This window comes from Halictus rubicundus, chromosome 11 (assembly GCF_050948215.1).
Source record: "Halictus rubicundus isolate RS-2024b chromosome 11, iyHalRubi1_principal, whole genome shotgun sequence".
Classification (NCBI taxonomy): domain Eukaryota; kingdom Metazoa; phylum Arthropoda; class Insecta; order Hymenoptera; family Halictidae; genus Halictus; species Halictus rubicundus.
In genome coordinates this window covers 10882260-10899900 of record NC_135159.1, presented here as the reverse complement: position 1 = coordinate 10899900, position 17641 = coordinate 10882260, and the positions used below count along the sequence as shown (strand labels likewise).

The 17641-nt window shown below is 32.3% G+C and overlaps 4 protein-coding genes across 7 annotated transcripts; 3 read left to right on the top strand and 1 right to left on the bottom strand.

Moving 5' to 3' along the window:
• Positions 1-163: 163 nt before the first annotated feature.
• LOC143358659 (uncharacterized) lies at positions 164-4379 on the top strand. 3 transcript variants are annotated; one of them, XM_076795962.1, is made up of 5 exons: positions 169-317; positions 539-604; positions 910-1089; positions 2168-2349; positions 2525-4379. In XM_076795962.1, the coding sequence occupies exons 3-5, from the start codon at positions 916-918 to the stop codon at positions 3618-3620; spliced, it is 1452 nt and encodes a 483-aa protein (XP_076652077.1). In that variant the 5' UTR covers positions 169-317; positions 539-604; positions 910-915; the 3' UTR covers positions 3621-4379. The 3 variants fall into 3 exon arrangements, with proteins under 3 accessions (XP_076652078.1, XP_076652077.1, XP_076652079.1); XM_076795963.1 differs by lacking the exon at positions 539-604 and having other exon boundaries at positions 164-317; XM_076795964.1 differs by lacking the exons at positions 169-317; positions 539-604; positions 910-1089 and adding an exon at positions 1362-1858.
• Positions 4380-4998: 619 nt separating this feature from the next.
• Positions 4999-10652, top strand: Eif4a (eukaryotic translation initiation factor 4A). The gene is made up of 8 exons (XM_076796481.1): positions 4999-5152; positions 6093-6210; positions 6611-6758; positions 6847-6956; positions 7221-7496; positions 8091-8542; positions 8919-9112; positions 10419-10652. Exons 1-7 carry the CDS (start codon positions 5130-5132, stop codon positions 9061-9063), a joined length of 1272 nt encoding a protein of 423 aa, XP_076652596.1. The 5' UTR covers positions 4999-5129; the 3' UTR covers positions 9064-9112; positions 10419-10652.
• On the top strand, positions 8979-15373 carry Thor (eukaryotic translation initiation factor 4E binding protein thor). Of its 2 annotated transcripts, none has more exons than XM_076796495.1 (4): positions 8979-9112; positions 12490-12648; positions 14549-14698; positions 15022-15373. In XM_076796495.1, exons 2-4 carry the CDS (start codon positions 12507-12509, stop codon positions 15069-15071), a joined length of 342 nt encoding a protein of 113 aa, XP_076652610.1. In that variant the 5' UTR covers positions 8979-9112; positions 12490-12506; the 3' UTR covers positions 15072-15373. The 2 variants fall into 2 exon arrangements, with proteins under 2 accessions (XP_076652610.1, XP_076652609.1); XM_076796494.1 differs by lacking the exon at positions 8979-9112 and adding an exon at positions 11919-12151.
• A 160-nt stretch (positions 15374-15533) lies between these two features.
• Positions 15534-16802, bottom strand: Sting (transmembrane protein sting). Its single transcript, XM_076796489.1, has 2 exons — positions 16718-16802; positions 15534-16637 (listed from the first exon to the last, which is right to left on the bottom strand). Exon 2 carries the CDS (start codon positions 16628-16630, stop codon positions 15785-15787), a length of 846 nt encoding a protein of 281 aa, XP_076652604.1. The 5' UTR covers positions 16631-16637; positions 16718-16802; the 3' UTR covers positions 15534-15784.
• Between the last annotated feature and the right edge of the window lie 839 nt (positions 16803-17641).

Genomic DNA, 17641 nt, shown 5'->3' with positions numbered 1-17641 from the left:
CTCTTATTTTGTATCAATCCTTTTAACTGTTTACATCCTTGCGTTTGAAAATTGTAGGACAAAGTACTATTTATTGTGTAATAGGTTTTCGTTTGATGAATTACCGTCATTTAGCATAATTTTCTGCAAGATGTATTCATTCGAAATTGATATATGTATTATGTGTGCCAGTATTGGCAAACCAAATTTGCAACTCTAATTTCCATGCACCATTCTTGCGCATCGCCTAATTAAAATGCGCTCAGAAAAGAAGGCCCGTCTCTTCTCGCTGCGGTCTGATATTGCATCGAGCATGTTTCTAAGATTAAATTATCAGTGTGAGTGCACGAACAATCACACTTCAGTTTCCGTCTTTTATCATTGTAAAACCTCTAACCTCTCTTGCCGTGAAATAATTTTGTTTTGTTATAAAAACCGTATGTGTTTAATGTAACTTCTATATTGAATTAAAATTTTACATGGAAAGATCAATTAATGGTTTAATAGTTATTACTTTATATGCATTTTTAAAACATAATTAGTCTTCGACTTTCTTTAGATACTTTGAACGTCATAAACTCAATAGAAAACAAATGACGAACATATCTGCTTATCTTGTCGCACAGTATGTATATTTACATTCATCACTCTGCATTTAATTTATTGTCTAATTTTCAAAATTATCGTTAAAGAATTTATTAGTATTATTATTAGTATAATAACAATTTCAAATTTTATATTTTTCTTACACATCAATGATTTTATTTGGAATAGTGTTTATAATCTTTTATATGGATTTTGCTAGAATAAAGAGCAAGTGAAATATATGTTATAACATTAATGATATTCCTAGATTTAATCGTTTATATGTATATTATTTATTTGTTTATCTATTTATTCATACATGTAACATTTGTTTAATGATTTTAGGTAAATATGCAAGGTATCAGGAGGATATTAGTTTTCTGCATATTAACAACAATACTACCAATTATACTTCTTATTACACCGCTGTACCTACGACGTAACTTCTATGCTAATGTTGCATATACGGTGACTGAATCTGATATCTTGGAAGTCACTGATGGAATTTCCTCAATATTTTGTTCTGTAAGAATTTTTTATTAGAAATATCTATGAGCTCATGTTATGCGAGCAACACTGTCTCCAACTAAAAAATTCAGATCTTTACAGTTTCACAATTTTCTGAATTTCTGGGTTGAAGACCTATCCTGAACATGCTACACCTTTTATTTATATATTAAAAATGATTGATTTTACAGACGTGTGAAAAAAAGTATCAACCTGTTTTCATTTAATTATAAGGGCTGAACTAGCAAATCGAGGAAAATAAGTTTTTAGGAGCTTATAGGAGATTTCAGTTGAAAAAATGTTTTTTTACCACTTATTTTGCAAATGTTTGAAACAAATGCCATGTTTTTATAGCAGGGAGAAATTAAAAAATTTTTTAAAAATTCCGAACGTGTTTTTAGAAAAGCGGACATTTTAAAATGGGCGAAATGAAAATTATTTGAAGTGAATGACGCACCGCAGGATACCGTCTTGGACGGCCGACGCGCGGTACGAGCAAACAACGGCCGAGCGGCTTACCTGCCATGCCGTTATACAATTTACTTACCCAGGTATGCGATCGCCATAGGATTAGGATTTAATACCGTCGTAAATCATTGGAAAAACCCATTCTTCGTCAGTAACAGTAATTGCTGGAAACATTTACTAGGACTACTTTCACCAATAAGTTAAGTTAAAATAAAATGACGGTCGCATAGGTAAGAAAGTACATTGTATAAGAAGGGTATGGCAGGTATGTCCGTTATTGTTCGTACCGCGTGTCGGCCACCCAAAACGGTATATTACGGTACAGCATTCACTTCAAACAATTATCATTTCGTCCATTTTAAAGTGTCTGCTTTTCTAAAAACACATCCGTGAAGGACACACTTGGGGCTATATCTCCATTTTTTTCAAATTTTCACATTTTCCCCTGCTATAAAAACATGGCATTTGTTTAAAACATTTGCAAAATAAGTGACTGAAATCATTTTTATTAGATACTCCTATGTTTTCACTATAAGCTCCTAAGAATTCGTTTTCGTCGGTTTGCTAGTTCAGCTGTTATAATTTAATGAAAACAGGTGGATGAATAACATTATTGTCATTTACACAGGAACACACCATACAAATGAATAGAACCTTTAATGCATTTCAAGTGTCGCAAAAACCAGAAATAACTTCGTATAAAAAACACATACGTCTTAAGAAGAGCATGTCGATACCAGATGACACTCTAGAATATTGGGGGTTTTATCTCTTACAAGGAGCAAGTGTAGCGCTTTCTGTATGTTCAAGGTACAAACTTAAGTTCCATTAGGTACCTACTAAAGATTCTTCCTACGAACTATTCCAATGTTTCTTAATAAAACATTGAAACTGCTGTATGTTAGTTTCATTTAAGAGAAACGCTTGATTAATATTCCTCGTTCTGAGGTGCTCATCTTTCAACATAGAATTAATTTACACACAGGTTTGAAGGAGCTTCGATACTACTTGTTAAAGGAGAACGTAATCTACGTACATGCGGTATGTTAGAGCATAATCACGGGGACCAAATTGTAGAGGGTATATTTATGCCGGAAGCACAGGATCAAGTTAAAGTGGTATTTAAATCAGACAATGAAGATGCTACTTCTCAGACAGATTTAACTAAAGTCAACGGTTTATTAACAAGTGCAAAAAACAAATTTCCACGGAACATCACTTTGAAAGCTGCCAATGAAGATCTCGATAACTTTCACGAACATGTAAAAAACAATATATTATCTAACAAAGAAGTTCCCGAAAAAGATTCGAAAGAATCTATTCATAAAAAGAATGCTGCATATAGTACAAGAAAATTGAGGCATGCGAGAAAGAGACAGTATTCCAAAACGGCGAAAGAGAAAAGGAAAAATATGATACAAGAAAGTAATATAAAACACAATTTAGAAAGACACGATGCTAATGATACGGAAAAGTACACAGGGATGGAAAATACTACGTTAAATAAAAGAGTCAAGAGGAGTCCAGACCTTGTTAAGCCACCGTTTTTACTTGATCAAGGCGTTAAACATGGTGGAAACGCTGTTATGAATGGAACAAACATTGACGACGCTTCTTCTGTGTCCAGTTTCGAAAATGGCTTGTTCAAATGTTATGGTGGTTCGATTTTAATTGCGCAAGAATTCGCACCGTCCGAACAGTGCACTAATGTCAGTTATCTGCTCAGCGGAAAACATATGCAAACAATCCAGAATATTGTAGAATCTGGTTATTATTATTATATCTTTTACAGCGATAATGATATTGTTTCAAACGATATACACGCGGTGTTCGATATTTATAAACCCCTTCTTCAGTACGAGAACGTAACAAAGTCTTGCATGAATCAAACCAAATGTTCCTTTCCAGTCAGTCTACTCTCTTCGGATAAAGTGATAGTCGAAGTACCAACTAACGATGGTGTTGAATACGAAATAGATGATGATACCCTCCTTCTATCCGTCTGTCATCCACGAATGGGAGTTTACATTATCTTTCCTATCACAGTATTATTCTTAATTCTAACGTGTGCTTTCATGTAATACTCGTTTCTCCTTCTTCTTGTAAATACAACGGTTCTATTGATCACATACTATGTATGTGTTATTGAACAGCAAACTTATATGAATTACATTAGAGTAATTACTCAATTTTGAGAAGTTAGACAATTAGTTTACTACATAACATGAATAAGAAATTTGGAAAAAATTGCAACTGGTCGGAATTTCATGGAAAATAAGTTGTCTTTTATAACTTTTTTCAAAATTTTCTTTTCATATCATGTGGTAAACTAATTGTTCTAACTTCTTAAAAAAAAACTCCAGGTTGTATGGACCAATATTTAAAAAGATATCGTCTTTTTAAGAGTATCCGAATATTATTGACTGTAGTTATAAAATAAAATTTAAGAACGAAAAATATGAAATTATATATTTACGAAGAAAATGAGGGTGTGTGGGATTTATTTTTGGGATGTATTTATATTGCCAGTACATTCTGTTATACATATATGTACAAGAAACTCAATTTGTTTATTCAAACTTAGGATCTACAATTAAAAAATGAATTGCAATTTATTGTAGATGTTTATTGTATATATACTTGCCTAAACAATATGTGATAAAATATATGTATATATATATGTTATATATTCGAGGTATTCTCATCTACCTGTTAGGACCATAAAGGAGAATTATATAATTGTTAGATATATACATTTATTTGAATAAATTGATTGCACATGTGGTCAATCATGGGCATATATTTTTGTTAAAATGTTTTAATAAAAACTACAAAATATTTATGGTGCATACCCGTTATTAAATCTTCCTAGCAGTTTTTGGCTTTCTCTATTCTCTTTCTAACTTACAAAATTATCATTCATTGAAATTATTACAATTATTTTCTATACTTATACATATTTATTTATTACAGACTGTTAAGTTGTTCTACAATATAATGCTTTACAGATAAATCTAAACAGAAATATGTTCTATAATAAGAAAATTATAGTTATTATAGCAAGGTCTGTAGACATTATAACAAACCTATTTTGACTAATATTATTTTTCTTACTTTACTTTATTTAAAAGTAATAATTCGAAGTACATTTTTAGCGAATTTATTGTTCAACTCATTAGAACGGAATGAAACTAATTAGTAGAACAGATAGAAATTGGGGGGAAAAACGGGAACATGAACGAAAATTTCATATCTGGCTTGACACTATATTCGTATTTCCCTCGCGCACCCCACTAAAGCACCGCGTGGGATTGTGGGTAATTGACGCACTTCCCTTATGCGCAATAACCATTCGTGGCGAAAAATAATAAAGAATTGAATAAATTGTTAGAAACCAGTCGCGGATTATTAAAACCGTATATCTCGAATAGTTTGATTACTGTTTCGAATACATTAAACAAGTTAAATCACTTCGAAAGATTAGTGAAATTTTGAAGAGCGATCGCAGCGCCATTCCACGGCATTCGGAAGAATATTCCTTGTGACGCAATAGGAACTCGTCCTTTCCGTCGACCTATCGTGAGTGGAACATGTCGCATACGTCTGAGCGAAGGTAAGTTCGGTTTTTCTCGCGTAATCGCCAACGGTGTTTGCCTTTTTTGCGTTCTGCAAATTTTTCGTCCACCCCGTGTTCCATCGGATTCTCTGTTCTGCAAAATTGGACGTCCGCGGTTCGCAGTATATTCGCGAAAATAGTGCCGCAATCGACGAATTCATGGACATGAGACTGACAACATGGCGTGCATTCGTTTTTGTCACATTGTTCACAAATTTAATATCAATCTTTCGTTAAACGCAAGTTTCCTAACCTTCTGCCCCGTGGAATTTCGAGACGATAGAAATTAACGACGCCCGTCGACTCTCGCCGCGTTTCTCCTCTACTTCGAACCTGATTTTTGGGGAAAACCAGCATGTTAACTCGACACGCAAACACGTTTTACTTTACGCTCGCAATTACGTAATGAAAAAATGAATTTCTCGGGAAATCCTATGAAAAAACGTCGATCGGATTACCGTATCTCGTGAAACACCGTGAAAAATAACGGATACGATGTCCTCCTAATTAAAAACGCGCCTTACCTGTTCTTCGGGCATGCTTTCGCGTGAGTCACTGTCAACGCATCCATCAAGTCATCAATAAAATCATTATCATATCTATTTAACGGTTCCTCTTTAGCATCGAATTGGTACACGTGTCATTGACATTTTGACGGAATGTTGCTCCATTTAAATGCTGTTCTATTAATTTGCACGATTTAACGCCATTAAGATAGAAATTATCTATCAGAATTTTTATCTCGGCGTTATCTATTAAATCGACGCGTAATATATAATACCGTTAAGAATTCCAATGAAATGTTGTTCATTTTTTGAAAACTACAACTGATGTCATAATAAAACATTTTTAGAATTATCGATGGTGACACATGCACAGATACTTTGACGTTGCGAAGAATTCGAAATCCTAATGCATTGTTTCGCTTGTGTTTCAGAAATGATGATCAATGGCCAGGAGACTCCAAAAATGGTCCTAGTGAAAGTGAACAATCGTCGTACGATGGTCCCTCTGGCATGGACCCGGGTGGGATCATCGAGACCAACTGGGATCTCGTAAGTTAATAATTGTATTGTTCAATGTGATTGTGTAAAACTAATGGTTATTCATTCGAATTGAATATGTAGACTGTCGAGCGTGTCGAGCCAGTTTTGCCACTGGAGCAAAATTGACCGTATTAGAATCACATAAATGCATGTATATTTGAGTATAAAGTATGTATAAAATACTGTAAATAAAAATATTTACATGCTCTCCTTCACACTCATGAAGCGAAAATCCAGTTTTAATTACAGTTATAAAATTATAAACTTAACATTCTCAAAGTTCATGCATTTTTATCGAGTCTGGTTGAGCCGGTCAGCTATGACCGCTGCGGCAGTCAACAGTTGTTTATGTTAAATATTAAATTAATTTCAATTTGAGTTTTTATATTTGTTGTTGTGTACAAATTAGGTCGTGGATAACTTCGATGAAATGAACTTGAAAGAAGAGCTCCTTCGTGGTATTTATGCTTACGGGTTTGAAAAACCATCTGCAATTCAACAACGCGCAATTTTGCCGTGCATTAGTGGACATGACGTCATTGCACAGGCACAGTCAGGTAAATTGTTGGCGACATGTATTTGTCTCTTGTCCGTTGTCTTATAGAACTCGTTAACATTGACTCTACTTTGTACAATGTTTAACAGGAACTGGCAAGACAGCAACATTTTCCATCTCTATCCTGCAGCAAATTGACACCAATGTCAAGGAATGTCAAGCCTTGATTTTAGCCCCAACTCGTGAGCTGGCTCAACAAGTAAGTATTCATAATAAGTGGACGGCAGATCTTTATGCAAAATAAGAAATTGGTACCCAAATTACAACAAACTGGAATGAAATAGAATTTTATTTTTTTCTTAAAATGCTTAGTTGGTTGAAAATAATATAACAGTACTTTTAAATTATGTTTTTGCCAGAAATGCATAATGTCCGCCGTCTAGTAATAAGTTTCGTAATAACAGCGAAAGTACGTACATAAGATAAATGGAATATCATTAGTTTATTTTGGTGTTTTTTCTAGATCCAAAAGGTCGTTATTGCTTTGGGAGATTTTATGCATGCCGAATGTCATGCATGCATTGGCGGTACCAATGTACGTGAAGACATGCGGAAACTCGATCAGGGTGTTCATATAGTGGTTGGAACACCTGGCAGGGTTTTCGATATGATCAGCCGACGTGCGCTACGCACCAACAATATCAAATTGTTTGTTCTGGATGAAGCTGATGAAATGCTTTCGCGTGGTTTCAAGGAACAGATTCATGATGTATTCAAATTATTACCTCTTGAAGTGCAGGTACGTTGAGTTTCTAGATACGCAGTATAGTGACACTTGACCTTCAATAGTTACTTACAAGGAAAGGACCCGAAGTAGTCGTCTTCAATTTTAATTTTAATTTTGCACGGTGGTAGTATGTACGTTTCTGATGATATATGCAAGATATTAGGTGTAAACACTTAAAAGCATTAAAGATATAAACAGTTGAAAGTTACATACCTGCAATACCCAGTGTTAGTATGAAATGGCAGAGTTCTAGAGATCATCGGATCAAATCTCAGTGGTTCACAATCTTTTTTTTATTCACTTATAATTACGATGTACATAATTCAAGGCGATAATCATTGTACATACACTTAAAACGCAAAAACCTTTGGCACCAGGAGCATTGAATAAATCATTGTGTGTTCAATGTATGCTTCTTGCTTTTTACTTCGTCGGGAAAAGCTATTTGATTCACATTAAAAAAGTACGATAAAATCGAAGACGATCACCTCGGATACTTCCCTTGCTAGATTAGTGCAAAGATTTACAAGCATTCGAAATATGTCAGCATTAATTATTTTGATTGTCTGAAAAGGTAACAAAAAATAAGAAATTGTTGTTTTTCAGGTTATTTTGTTATCTGCTACTATGCCAAATGATGTGTTGGATGTGTCTCAATGTTTTATGCGAAATCCAATTCAAATTCTGGTGAAGAAAGAAGAGCTCACACTGGAGGGTATCAAGCAGTTCTTCGTGAACGTTGAGCGTGAAGAATGGAAGTTCGAAACTCTTTGTGACTTGTATGATACATTGAGTATTACCCAGGCAGTTATTTTCTGCAATACACGGCGCAAAGTAGATTGGCTAACTGATAACATGCGTCACCGTGATTTCACTGTATCCGCTATGCATGGAGATATGGAGCAGAAAGAACGAGACCTGATCATGAGGCAATTCAGAACTGGCTCATCTCGTGTCCTCATTACTACCGATCTTTTAGCACGTGGTATTGATGTTCAACAGGTTTCGCTTGTCATCAACTACGATTTACCTTCCAATCGTGAAAATTATATTCACAGGTGAGCGCATAATTATTTCACGGAAATAATATCTCCTTTCAAGTACAGCATTCTCTTCGTAACTGTTACAAATTTATTTAGAACCAGTGACTGAGCCAGACAGAATATTGCAACTTTTCTAATTTTTCGAAACCTTAAATCGCTTTTGTTGCACAAGTAATTGTGATCGTAATTAGATCGTGTTTGGTGTTCTTTTAACACCTTAGTCCCCTTTCTTTTTCAATCGTTATCCTTCTCTACGTTCGGAACACTACAAAGAATGTAGTACCGTTTCTGCAACTGTTTTCACAATTACGGAGAGAATAATGTTGTAAAGAATTTATGTATCGATCGTAAATAATACGGAAATAAAATAATTCTTGAAATTGTGTTACAGAATCGGCCGAGGTGGTCGTTTTGGTCGTAAAGGAGTGGCTATTAACTTCGTGACAGAAGACGACAAACGGGCCTTAAAAGATATTGAACAATTCTATAACACTCGCATTGATGAAATGCCAATGAATGTTGCAGATTTAATCTAAATCTGACTATTGGCTATAATTCATTATAATTACAAAAAAAGAAATAAAAGTAAGTGAAATACGGAGCTCTCAGCTGATCTCTCATGGTGTGTGAGTATATATAGAGTGAGTTGGTGAATTACAATCGCTTATGTAAACGCGATTTACCAAAATATTCCAACGTTCTCATCTCAATTTCATTTTATAACAGTAGATTACAGGAATAGTTATTCGCTACTCTAGAAAAATTAGTAATATTACATATAATAATTATTACAATTATCAGTACAGATATATATATATTATATATATATTACCATACTACTGTTTCTACCACTCTTCGCTCGTACCGCTGTTATATTACCGTTAACTGGTGTGTATACTCTTACGCTTTTTTCTTCTCATTCTATATTTATTCCTCCATTTCCTGCTACTATTTCTATCGTGTATATATATATATATATACATACACAGATCTATCTATATATATATATATATATGTATATATATATATAAAACTTCTATTAATATTCCTGGTTACCCCTCTATTACTGTCGCAAAAACTAAAAGTGCTCGCAATTTCGCAGAACGAATTTGTGAATTTAATCATAATAATAATAATAATAATACAAATACAATCGTCGAGATTGTTACTAGCGCAAGGTGATAAAAAGAAAAAAGTGTGGAGTCAGGCATTTCACCCAGTTCGGTTGTTTTTCACCTCTTTGCTACTACCCTTCCGAGACTTTCTATTGTCTAGATGCAACCGCCGTATTATCCCCCTGTGTGTCCAAATTTGATTATGAACTTCAAGTATTTTGTCTTGAGCCATCTTATTGTTTCACCGTTTCTTCTACGCGCCTTCTCCAATTGGATGATTCATTCCATGTTCTGTGGCCCTTCTTCAACGATCCTACCACCGCGATTGCAACGTGTTCGTCTAGGCAGAGGTTTAGTTGGGTATTGGAAGGGATACTTTAATCACAAGCGTTGCCGAAGGAGATGTACAATTCAGACTTAGACGATATGAATTTTTTGTATATCCCAAATCCCACGTACATACCTTCATTAAGAAAAATAAAGTGTTTGACCTTGTAATTGTGGTTTTTGTTCTTACATTCATTGATTACGCTCGAATACACACACACGTACACACGTACACACGCGTGAACACGTGCGCTCGCGTGGTTCGCTGAGAACATCTTAATAATAATAATTTTAAAAAATACTTCGGAAAAGAAAGGAACGAACTTTTTGAGTAAAGTAAAAATAAACGATTTGAGTAAAGTGTTATCACCAGATCGAGTCGGGAACAAGTTCTATGAACCGTGTACATTACTAAAGAAGTTCTCACAGTTTTTTATTTGTATTTGCAGGCAATTTTGAGCAGTCCAGAAATGAGGGAGATATTTTTGGAAAATAAAGACCAAATTTCGAATAGAAGTTTTGTAAATCGATTACCTTTCTAGTTTCCTGCCTTTTGCAGGCTATCAGCAATATATAAATATCCATTTATTATTTATATATGCTTGCATAATTTATTCTTAAACAATCATGGAACCTTTCATATAATCATTTTATATCTTGTCAATAAAAAGCTATGAAAAGTACTTTTCTATCGTATTAGTTGTATATCTGTGTGTCTCGCTAGGAATAAAAAGAACATTCGAATCTGTTTCGAACGTGTTGTGAGAACTTTCGTTTTTATCAAATTTAATTAGAAACTATAAACGATGATGTTTCATCGTATCGTGGTTTTCGAAAGTTGGAGTATTTTCTCATGAACTCGAACAGGAAGCATATATAATTGTCGATCTCACGAAATTGCTCGAATTTCCGAAAACTGTTCAATATTATAAACGATTCTTTAAATTGGTATCTCATTATAAGATTCTCCTGTTTATCCATTGTAAAGTGTCAATGAAGTATTCATTGCTTCATTGCTTCACATTGTTCATTTCAAATACATGTAATACCCGTTCACCTTACCATTCGGTACAGTGGATTAAATGTATCTCGATATTAAATTATATACTTTTAAATGTGAAGTTTATATATTGAATGAATACACGTTAAAAGCATCTGTAACTATATGATTTATTTGTAATAACGAGGTACAGTGGTTCGTGTAAACAAATGAAATAATTTAGGAAAACTATCGAGATCAAAATACCTCTGCTATGCATTTGAACAGTTAACATAAGCATGCATTTGTACAGAAATAATACTTTGTTCGCTCTGTTAGTTTTTCAGTCATGAAATAGTACGTTCAACTTTTGCAAAACATTTAGGTTTTCAATACGAATATATACAGGTGTCGTGCTCCTCATTTATAGATTATATTTATTTGGCATATTGAAGATTGTACATTAAAATATACCATAGTCGAATCGAATTTCGTTTGTCCTGACGAATATAATGTAAGCGATAACACTGATTAATCAATTTATTTTCATAATCGTTATGCGTAAACACGAAATGTATCCTTTCAAGCTTAAGTTCATATATATTTGTATTATATTACATTAATGGTGATAATTTTGTAACAATGGAAATGTGTATAAATTCAATATTTACTGATGAAATAATCAATGAAGTATTTTCATTTTACATAATCTATAATTTTCATTGTTCTCGAGACAGGGTTTAGTAGAATACCCTTGCACAAAGAATTTTCTAATGTCGCATAATCTTACCGCATTATACCGTCATTCCCAATATCAATCTGTCGTAACAGATTTAAATTTGCGATTTGAAAAAATAAAATGCTACTCTAGACAATTTTTCTTGTTAGGTACTATTATAGATACTATATAGGTACTATAATAGATATTAATGTTTAAACTAAGAGCTATTAAATTATTCGAACATAAAATCCTTTGAACAAAGGAGTTGCCAGCTTCAACAAGTTTGTTCTCGGATCGTTTCATAGACGTCGCTAAAAACGCTTTCACAACATTTCCATAGTTTCTGAGAAGTGGGAGAGGGAGGCGAAGTGAAATTACATAAAGCAATTACTTATCGCGTGGTGTTAACGAGTCACTGAATTCTAGAGCGCGCGTGAAGGCTTGTTTGCTTAGGTTACGTGCATGTTTATAAATTGTTCAAGGTTAGAATAACATAGAATAATAACATATGTAATATTTAAAAATCGCGGGCACGGGCATAGTGTAAAATTTTCGTATCGATTTTTGTTTTTACTTTTATGCTTGTACGATCGGAAATATATATACATATATGTGCCTATATTGTGCGTGTGTATATATATATATATGTGTGTATATCCAGTTTGAAATCGGTGCGCACAACGTGTCGTTTTACAGAAATTACGCACTACATACAGTCTGTTGTCAACAAGATAGAATTGTCAATAGACCGCTATCTTTATTTCCCGTATAAACCGATAGTATTAATTCCGTGTTTTTTCTTTTTTGCTCCTCTTCGAAGAAACCAAAAAATCAAGTATGTCTGCGTCACCCATTGCGAGGCAGGCTACACAAAGCCAAAGCATACCTTTGAAGAAAATATTGTTCAGCGATCCTAGTCAGTTACCTGCTGATTATTCGTCCACCCCTGGTGGAACACTTTTTTCGACAACACCTGGAGGTCAGTGATTTTGTTTTTGATAATATGATCTTGTTCGGTAGCGCGATTAGCATGGGAGTTTAATTAATAGACTACGGATCTTTATGCAAGATAAAAATTGTCAGAAATCGAAGTTAAATGAAAATATATATTTTCTCTTTTAATCCCCTTAAAAAGTCGAAAATAATGTAACCGTGTCCCTAAATTCTTCTCATGAGTTATTAACTTTTGTCTTTGAAGTGGCTAATAAACATTAGTATAGCTACAGAAATCCCCGTTAATATAGATCATAATTGAAACTTCTATATATACGTACGTGATTTTTAAAAGATTATATTTACAATACACGTTTTCATTGTGATAGTTTAGTATGTTTGTGTGCGTGTTTAAATATAATGTAAACATACTTAATTTCAAAGTCCATCTACCATGGCAGGAATAAAAATTTAGATATTTAAAAAAGATTAAATGACTTTTTATTGATTATTATTTCATTCCAACTTCTACATAAAAGAATAGCTATAGTTTTATTTAGGAGACAACAAGTAGCATTTATAGCTCCAGAAATATATTTTAAAAAATAAATAAAATAATGTAAGGTTGTAAATTTTAAATAAAGGTTTTAAAATTTTGTAACAACACATAGAATATAGAATTATTATAGTAAAGATAAATCTTGATGAAACATTTCATGCAACTGCTGTTATAATTTTATAAAAGCTGCAGATAAAAGGAGAATAAAATATTTAATGCATATTCATTTGTGTTGGTAAGTACATAATATATGTCGATTTAATTTCTATTAGATCAATGTAGAAATGCTATCACACAATTTTTTCCTGCACTCAGTTCATCATTTACTTCTAAATAAAGTTATATTTGTATTATTGTAGTGTAATGATGAAATATATACAAGTAGATAATTGTTAATTTAGTAGAAGAAATAGTTTTCCTAAAATCTTCTTTCCCTGTAGATACATATAAATATATTTATAAATACATACAGATAAAATGATCTACAAGTAACTTTCATTGTGAGCCAAGTTGAGAAAATTCTAATATAGTGAGTTATGAACAATTTCAATATTGTTTTATTAAATAGAACTTCAATATTGTTGGTTACTAGAATTATATTCAGGGTGAGTCTCATAACATGACGACTTCAAATAATTCGTAAGTATTATTTGTTGTACGAAAAAATGTTTCAAACAAATGTTGCATGGTTTTCAAGGGGACATACAGAGCTATAACCTGTTTTTTGTTACTTAGCTTTTCTATCGACATTTGAAGGCCACCTTCAATTTTTTAAATGTTTTGAATTCGGATAAAGCACTAAATTCTGCGTAAAAAAATATTATACCAAATAGGACTTTAAATTAATAATTACTGAGATATTCTCAAATTAGGAAGCTTCCATTAGGAAATATTTCATATGCTCAATCAACGTGATTATTGACACGACTTCGTTTACGACGGAAAGTCATATTTGTAAATTTATTTTAAGCCGTATTTGGCATAACATATTTTTATATAGAATTTTATGAAACATTTGTTTGAAAAATTTTGTTGTACAACAACTAACTTTTGAGTTACTTGAAGTTAAGAGACTCACCCCGTGCTTTATAAATTACTAAATCGTACACCAAGAATAAAACATTACCAATATTAATCTTTTAAATAGAAATACAATAAAAATGTAAAAATAGAATAGAATTTTGCCCTATTAAAAAAGTATATTATTCAAATCTTCTTTGTCTAAATTTTATAACTTTTTCATGCCAACTAGCATTGAGTTTTTAATATTTATGCACCTCTCACAAGTCCTTGAAATGTATAAAGAATGCAATGATTATGACTATACTCATTAGTAGACGATTAGACAGTGATTTTGTCAATTTCAATATAAATATAAATTGTACAGGTACCCGCATAGTTTATGAACGTGATTTTTTGATGAACTTACAAAATTCTCCTATATCACGAACACCACCACAGAATATATCTGCGATACCAGCAGAATTGCGAAAAAATACATCTTCAATTAGTATAACACCTGTGAAAGCTAAGAAAGGTCAGTATACTGATGTAATTTATAAAACACAAAATTGTATAATACTTGATGTATACATAATATTAATACTTTAGTAATAATTAATAAACGACTTACATATTTAATATGTCTCTCTGCTTAATTGTGAAATTTCAATAACGTTTGTCGGGAACACGTTCTGCAAGTTTCTATTAGTACATTCACAGAAAAACCCAAATTTTTAATTCAATTGAATTTCACAACACATATTGTGGATCGAAAATAAAGTTTATTTAACTGCATTAAAATATAGGAATGAATATAATAAATATCTTCAATATAATTTTTTAATAAATTTATTACAGATGCACCAGCAATAGAGGAATCTGCAGAACAGTTTGAGATGGATATGTAATAAACTCTGTGATTACAATGTGTTCACATTGCATCGGCCATTTATATGAATAGTAATAATCAAGTTAATTGAGGAGAACATATTAGTAATGTACCCTTTTGTACAAATATACTGTTGGACCTTAGAGATGTAAGTCTTCAAAATAGTTTCATTAAAAAATATTAATCATGTTGATTGATACAGTGACAGCAATTCATCACTCTATTTGTCAGTAAAAATAAAAAGGAATTTTATAATAAATTATTTTATATTATACTACAAACAATGGTACCATTATTAATAAATAATATTTTTACATGACAGTCAGGTACTTCATATTCCTTTTAACCTCATATTTGTTTAATACTAAGTTTGCAGGTTTGCGTTTTGTCCCCATAATGATACATTAAACCAAATTTATCTATGCGAAAACGTACTGTTCGAACTCTTACTTTCGTATCTGAGTCTGGTAATATTTTGAAATGAATTTTATGCCAATTTCTGGTGTATATCTTTTATTGTTACTTCTATTCGATATGTACATATTTCATATCGGTATGTACACCTTTTACATATTTCATACTGATGGCGTTAGCTCATATATAAACTAATGTTCCAATGAAAGTTTTATATTGCTCTAATATTTACATGAGAATAATATTATATTCTAATGAGTTTATCAATCATTCTCTCGCCATCCATATTTTTATATAGAAAATATAAATATATACTTGTCATGTTATCTCATGATTATTAATTTTATTCAACCTTTCTAATATGACTTTTGCTACGTTTACTTTAGTTCCATTATCATTGTAATCTTCATAATAAATTACTTCACAGAGATCTTTACATTCTGGATCGTTGTCTATTAACTCTGTCAATTTTTGGTAAAATTTATATATAATATCTGTACAGTATGTTTTGTAGAGACTTGTTTCAAGATGAGAGTGCTTTTGAACTTCGAAGAATGTCAAGATGGGTGTAGCACCTTCTGCTACTACATAAACAGGTGTACAGTTTGACCTTTTACCATCAGGATAAATTTTATATACATTGTTACGGTATCGTCGCCCTATCACTCCTGCTCGGTTGCGTACTTCTTCTTCTAATTCGACTGCGCTCTCCATCCATTGGTAGGAAATTTCTTTCAGATCTGGTGGGATGTATGTAGATGAAGGAATTAAAACCAACAACTTATGGGCAGCTATTGTTATATTATTGCGGTCCTCGAGGTTTTCAATCTTTTCGACTAAACCTTTTTGAGCTGTCCCTGTTGAAGGCAATACCATTTTCAAATATCCATAGTAGTAACTATAAGCCATGCCAGTTCCGTAATCTAATCCTTGCATTGCATCAATTTTGGGAACAGTTTCTTTGTTCCCATTGATGCCAACGATGAATTTTAAGAACACAGTAGAGAGTACACTCAAAATTGAGAATAATAATGCAAACATTTGCATCCTCTCATAGAAGAATTCATATGCGTGAGAACAAATAATTACAAACATTATCAAATGAATAATGTAAATTGTCATGAAAGTGTCTATCTTAAAAGCCTTTCTTATTGCATCCATCATAGGAGCACTGTTGGAAGAACTTGCACATAGATTATAAAACACTTTTAGTAGAAGATCTACAGTCATATACAATGTGTTTAAACTTACTATCATAAGTATGCAATCTTTTCTACGAACTTCTAAATTTTTCATTTCATATATAAAAGACATTGATGATAAGTTCGCAGTATCGCAATTCATAAAAATAACCTTATCTTTTAATTGAAATCGTTTTCAATCTCTCTTGTAGAATATGTACATATATGTATTAGTGTTTATCGTTCATAGAAAATTTCAATTAATGCATATTAAAAGTTCGTCACTTTACATATGTTTATATATTACATACATATAAGTATGTAAGTCAGTGTTGGTCCAGTGCCACTGACTCGTACTATATATGTATATACACGACTGTTGCACTTTACCAAATTGTTATATGTAGTTGTAAATACAAACACTGCATATTATTTCCAATGGATAGAACTTATTTATTAAAAAAAAATCGTAACCGAAATATGATACGCATTCAATTCTTTTTAACATTTTATTATTAACAATTTCATGACAACATGTTCGGAAAGTTGTAATTGGTTATAATAATTTATACAATATATTAATATTATGAAATATATAAGAGATACATTTATTACGCATACAAATATAGTCATAACTTTGTTCAATGTTTCTATAGAAACATCTATAAATATTTATGAGATAAAAATTATGAGTTTGTAAATCTACACTGACGAGAATTTACGGCCTGTTGTTTTTATGAGTATTGTCCATGCAGGTTCTGGTCCAGGCTAAAAAGTTGATACAGGTTCTGTTCCAGGCTAAAAAGATGGCGCAAGAAAGTGGGGACACTAAAACCCCGAGCGTGAGCACTCTCATTTTCTCTCTGTTCAGACTTATTATTTCTCACATGTTTCTTATTATAAAATATATTCAACTTATGAACCACACCGATAGACTGGTATGGAAAGGGTGATAACGAATTTATGAAATGGAAGAGAATCTGAACTTACAGCG

What these genes read in the sequence shown, in the direction of transcription:
- Eif4a (XM_076796481.1), top strand. Translation starts at nt 5,130, where the DNA reads ATGTCGCATACGTCTGAGCGAAG. An exon ending in TCGCATACGTCTGAGCGAAG is followed by an intron (nt 5,153 to 6,092) that starts GTAAGTTCGGTT and finishes CTTGTGTTTCAG; the next exon opens with AAATGATGATCAATGGCCAG. An exon ending in CATTGCACAGGCACAGTCAG is followed by an intron (nt 6,759 to 6,846) that starts GTAAATTGTTGG and finishes AATGTTTAACAG; the next exon opens with GAACTGGCAAGACAGCAACA.
- LOC143358659 (XM_076795963.1), top strand. Translation starts at nt 916, where the DNA reads ATGCAAGGTATCAGGAGGATATTAGTTTTCTGCATATTAACAACAATA. An exon ending in TTTCCTCAATATTTTGTTCT is followed by an intron (nt 1,090 to 2,167) that starts GTAAGAATTTTT and finishes TCATTTACACAG; the next exon opens with GAACACACCATACAAATGAA. An exon ending in GCGCTTTCTGTATGTTCAAG is followed by an intron (nt 2,350 to 2,524) that starts GTACAAACTTAA and finishes ATTTACACACAG; the next exon opens with GTTTGAAGGAGCTTCGATAC.
- Sting (XM_076796489.1), bottom strand. Translation starts at nt 16,630, where the DNA reads ATGATGGATGCAATAAGAAAGGCTTTTAAGATAGACACTTTCATGACA.
- Thor (XM_076796495.1), top strand. Translation starts at nt 12,507, where the DNA reads ATGTCTGCGTCACCCATTGCGAGGCAGGCTACACAAAGCCAAAGCATA. An exon ending in TTTTTCGACAACACCTGGAG is followed by an intron (nt 12,649 to 14,548) that starts GTCAGTGATTTT and finishes TAAATTGTACAG; the next exon opens with GTACCCGCATAGTTTATGAA. An exon ending in ACCTGTGAAAGCTAAGAAAG is followed by an intron (nt 14,699 to 15,021) that starts GTCAGTATACTG and finishes AATTTATTACAG; the next exon opens with ATGCACCAGCAATAGAGGAA.